Below are 4,075 nucleotides of genomic sequence, written 5' to 3' on the forward strand. Positions count from 1 at the left end.
AGATAGATGCTCGCTCAGCACTTGGAACGCGGGACAGGCGCTGCAGGGGACAGGCGCTGCAGGGGACAGGCGCGGACCCCCCAGTGCGCAGGGCCTTCCAGCTTCCACCTTCGTTCCCCAAAGCACTGCTGGGACCCCGGATTGGCTCCCCGAGTGACACTTCCCATCCGAAGCTCTCCTTAACCTTTGCGGCTGATTTGGGGACTGGCAGGACAGACTTTGCCAAGTCCGCTGCCCGCTCTGGGTCCCACAGCTGCCAAGGGCCACATCTGGCCGCCGGCCCCGAGGGATGCTGTGACGCGGCCGGGGACGCTTGGAGCTCCCGGGGAGCTCTGGCCAAGCCGGAATGAGCTTTCGTAGAGATCTTTAAGCCCTTTTCCCCGCTGCACGGAAATCCCGAAGAACAGCCCAGTTCGAATCAGAATTCTTCAGTCTGCCACCAGATTCTGCCTCTGCTCACAGCTGGCCCGGGGGAGGAGCTGAAATCCGAACCTCTGCGCGCTGATTGGGTCCCGGTTGCAAAAGAGAGGAAAAAAAAAACCTCGCAGCCCGAGCAGGCTCATTTGGGAACGGAGCCCCGCGACTTCAGAGGCGCCGGCGGGCCCGCGGAAGGCACCGAAAGCGCCCCCCCCAGCCCGAGTCCGCCGGCCAGCCGCGATGCTCTAGGACTGGCCGCGCGCGTCCAGCCGCCCGCCCGCCCCTGCCGGACCGGACCGTTATCCGCGCCCGCCGGGCGCCCGAACCGCCTGCACCATGCCGCGCTCCTTCCTGGTCAAGAAGCATTTCAACGCCTCCAAGAAGCCCAACTACAGCGAACTGGACACGCACACAGGTAAAGCCGTTTTTCTCTTCATAGAAACCATCGGGCTGAGATCTCTACTATTCTGTGCAATTTTAGTCTCAACTCAGATGTTGCTGGGAAAAAAAAAAGAAAGAACTAGACAAAAACTTAAATTCCTTGGGTGTCCTTGTAAGCAGCCCTAAAGAGAGTCGAGAGTCTCTGGCTCGTGTAGGGTAAACTGTAAGCAAAACTGAACTTTCTTAAGGGACTTCATTCAAGGCTTGCAACTTCGTTTGCTCAAGTTTGTAAGGCCCATTGCGGCAGATGCCTAGCATACTGGCATAGTATGAAATCTCTGCTTTTAGAATGCTGCAGCCTCCTTTCCTGTAGAGAACAGCTTCATCTACATATATTTTCAAAATGCACATCCTGGGAAACAACTATCCTACATGTCCACAAGCTATGCCTAGGTTCTTCTTGCTCTGTCTGGAACGTTCAAATGCCCGGCTGTGTGCACTGAGGGGAGGGCACGTTACAGCCGCCGTCACACTGTGTGCAGGCAATAAAGAGTGCTTGAAGTGGAATGGCTCGGTGTCCCTGGAGGGCAAACGAAAAGCTTCTTCACCAGTGTCTGTGTCACCTACAGTCATAATTATAGCTTGACTGTTATGCATTCCCGTCTGTGCCACCAAATAGTTTCTTGCTGTGTTTTTCCGAAGTAACTTTTACCCTAATCTTCCCTTTCCTTTTCTCTTTTCCAGTGATTATTTCCCCATATCTGTATGAGAGTTACCCATTGCCTGTCATTCCACAACCAGAGATCCTCACGTCAGGAGCGTACAGCCCCGTTACTGTGTGGACTACGGCGCCATTCCACTCCCCACTGCCCAATGGCCTCTCTCCTCTTTCTGGATACCCCTCTTCCTTGGGGCGTGTGAGCCCCCCTCCTCCCTCCGACACCTCATCCAAGGACCACAGTGGCTCCGAAAGTCCCATTAGTGATGAAGAGGAAAGACTCCAATCCAAACTGTCAGACCCTCATGCGATTGAAGCTGAAAAGTTTCAGTGCAATTTATGCAGTAAGACCTATTCAACTTTTTCTGGGCTGGCCAAACATAAGCAGCTGCACTGTGACGATGCACAGTCTAGGAAGTCTTTCAGCTGTAAGTACTGTGACAAGGAATACGTGAGTTTGGGCGCCCTCAAGATGCACATTCGGACCCATACTTTACCCTGCGTCTGCAAGATCTGTGGCAAGGCGTTTTCCAGACCCTGGTTACTGCAAGGACACATTAGAACTCACACTGGTAAGAGAAAAACTAGACAGAAAAATGTGACTCGGTGGTAGATAGAAACTCAGAGCTGGCTGTCGGGTTTACATTAAGTCGTGAAAAATTGTTATTAAAAATGTATGACCCTTTGGAGGTACTTCCTTAGTACTACAAAAGTCATTAGTGCACAGAATGCCCAGTTTTGTTAACAACCTCTGCTCCATAGACTGCAAACAGTATTTAGACTTTGGAAAGTAGATTCAGGAAGTTTGGTCTCAAAGATCAGTTAGAAAATCAGGAAAGATATAAGTGCATCTGCGAAACTGTTCCCAATAATCAACAAGTATAAATATTACTACCTAATCCACTGATTTCATAGATGCTTACGTGGAGAATTTTTCCTTCCCTTTTCTGTTACTTATATCTTTGCTATACACAAGTAAAAGAGCAAGCAGGAGAGTTGTATCTGAATTTGTTTTTCATTGTTTAGAATTTGGCTCTAATTTTTATTCCTGCACAAAATTATCCTTCAGAAGGTCAAGGTCTTTATTCAATCATAGTTATAGTTTAGGAAGGGAAGTGTTAATATTTGAAAATTCTGGGACTAGCTCTTTTTTAGCTGTACCTGCTGAGATAGAAAAGTTTAATAAGTACAAGTCATGAAGCTACATGGTTTATAAGATTGACAGCACCAGTATTCTTCATGTGTCTTTTAAACGCGAATATTTGCGTTTACCTCAAAGAATGAGATAGTAAAATAATTATTTCTGGGAAATTTGAATCTAACTTTACTGCTTTTTATTCTTTTGACAAAATGTGATTGATAATCATAAATGTTATCTGTGTGTTTCCGCTGAAAAAAACACTAACTGACTTTCTTTCTCCTCCTCACTCTACCCAGGAGAGAAGCCTTTTTCTTGCCCTCACTGCAACAGGGCATTTGCAGACAGGTCTAACCTGAGGGCTCATCTGCAGACCCACTCTGATGTCAAGAAATACCAGTGCAAAAACTGCTCCAAAACCTTCTCCAGAATGTCTCTTCTGCACAAACATGAGGAATCTGGCTGCTGCATAGCTCACTGAGTGACGCAATCAATGTTTACTCGAACAGATGCATTTCTTCACTCCAACTCCAAATGACAAATAAAAGTCCAAAGGCATTTTTCACTTGTGCTTACCAACCAAAAATATGTATAAACACACATACACACAGCTGCAAGACCATGGATTCCATGTGTTTAAAGTTAATCCTTTCCATGTGAAGTTTAAAATTACTATATATTTACTGACAGCTAGATCGAGAAGATAAAAGACAAAGATCTTTCTCTAAAGGTAAAGCCAAAAAAGAAAATAAGGAAAGAAAGAATGAACATTGCATCTTTTCTTACTAAAGAAAAATGAAAATAGTTATGTTGCTGCCAAATCATTTCAATGGAAAAGAACAGTATTGCTTTGTAATAGAGTTTGTAATAGAGTTTCCTCTAAAAAGAGAATCTGCCAGACTCTATCTCAGGTGCCTTATAAAGTATTCCAAGTTTACTTCATTACATGTTTGATGTCTGGTTGGCATTGTTGACTAAAGATTTTACAAAGGATATGAAATGCTTTAAACTATATCTTTTGGAGGAAAAGTGAAAGAAGAAAACATGGGAGATGTATTGAATATGTTTTTGTCTTTTTTGTTTTTTCAATTTGTTTGTTGCCAATAAGCAATATGTGCCTTGGGAAAGGAGGGAAGATGGCTTTGAACATTCCTGGTACATGCCCCATGTCTTACATTTTTTTAAAGAATTTTTAAGGATTTTAAAAATGAATTGAAGATGGGAATAAGTGCAAGAAAGAATTCATAGAAACTCAATAATGTACTTAAACTATAATAAATGCATACACAAATGCAAATAACAATGCCTTTCTTTACAAAGTGCCTTTTTAAAATTTTATAGTTGAGACCATGTAAATCTGTGTCTATTTTTATATGTTTGAATGAGTTTTGTATGAAAGTGAGATGTTATCTATAGCTAAT

General features: G+C 44.3%; 1 protein-coding gene across 1 annotated transcript; it reads left to right on the plus strand.

Annotated features, from left to right (window-relative positions):
- Window positions 1–741: 741 nt before the first annotated feature.
- Window positions 742–3,420, plus strand: SNAI2 (snail family transcriptional repressor 2). The gene is made up of 3 exons (XM_049775764.1): window positions 742–832; window positions 1,543–2,088; window positions 2,954–3,420. Exons 1-3 carry the CDS (start codon window positions 754–756, stop codon window positions 3,133–3,135), a joined length of 807 nt encoding a protein of 268 aa, XP_049631721.1. The 5' UTR covers window positions 742–753; the 3' UTR covers window positions 3,136–3,420.
- Window positions 3,421–4,075: the final 655 nt, after the last annotated feature.

This window comes from Suncus etruscus, chromosome 6 (genome assembly GCF_024139225.1).
Source record: "Suncus etruscus isolate mSunEtr1 chromosome 6, mSunEtr1.pri.cur, whole genome shotgun sequence".
Classification (NCBI taxonomy): Eukaryota; Metazoa; Chordata; class Mammalia; order Eulipotyphla; family Soricidae; genus Suncus; species Suncus etruscus.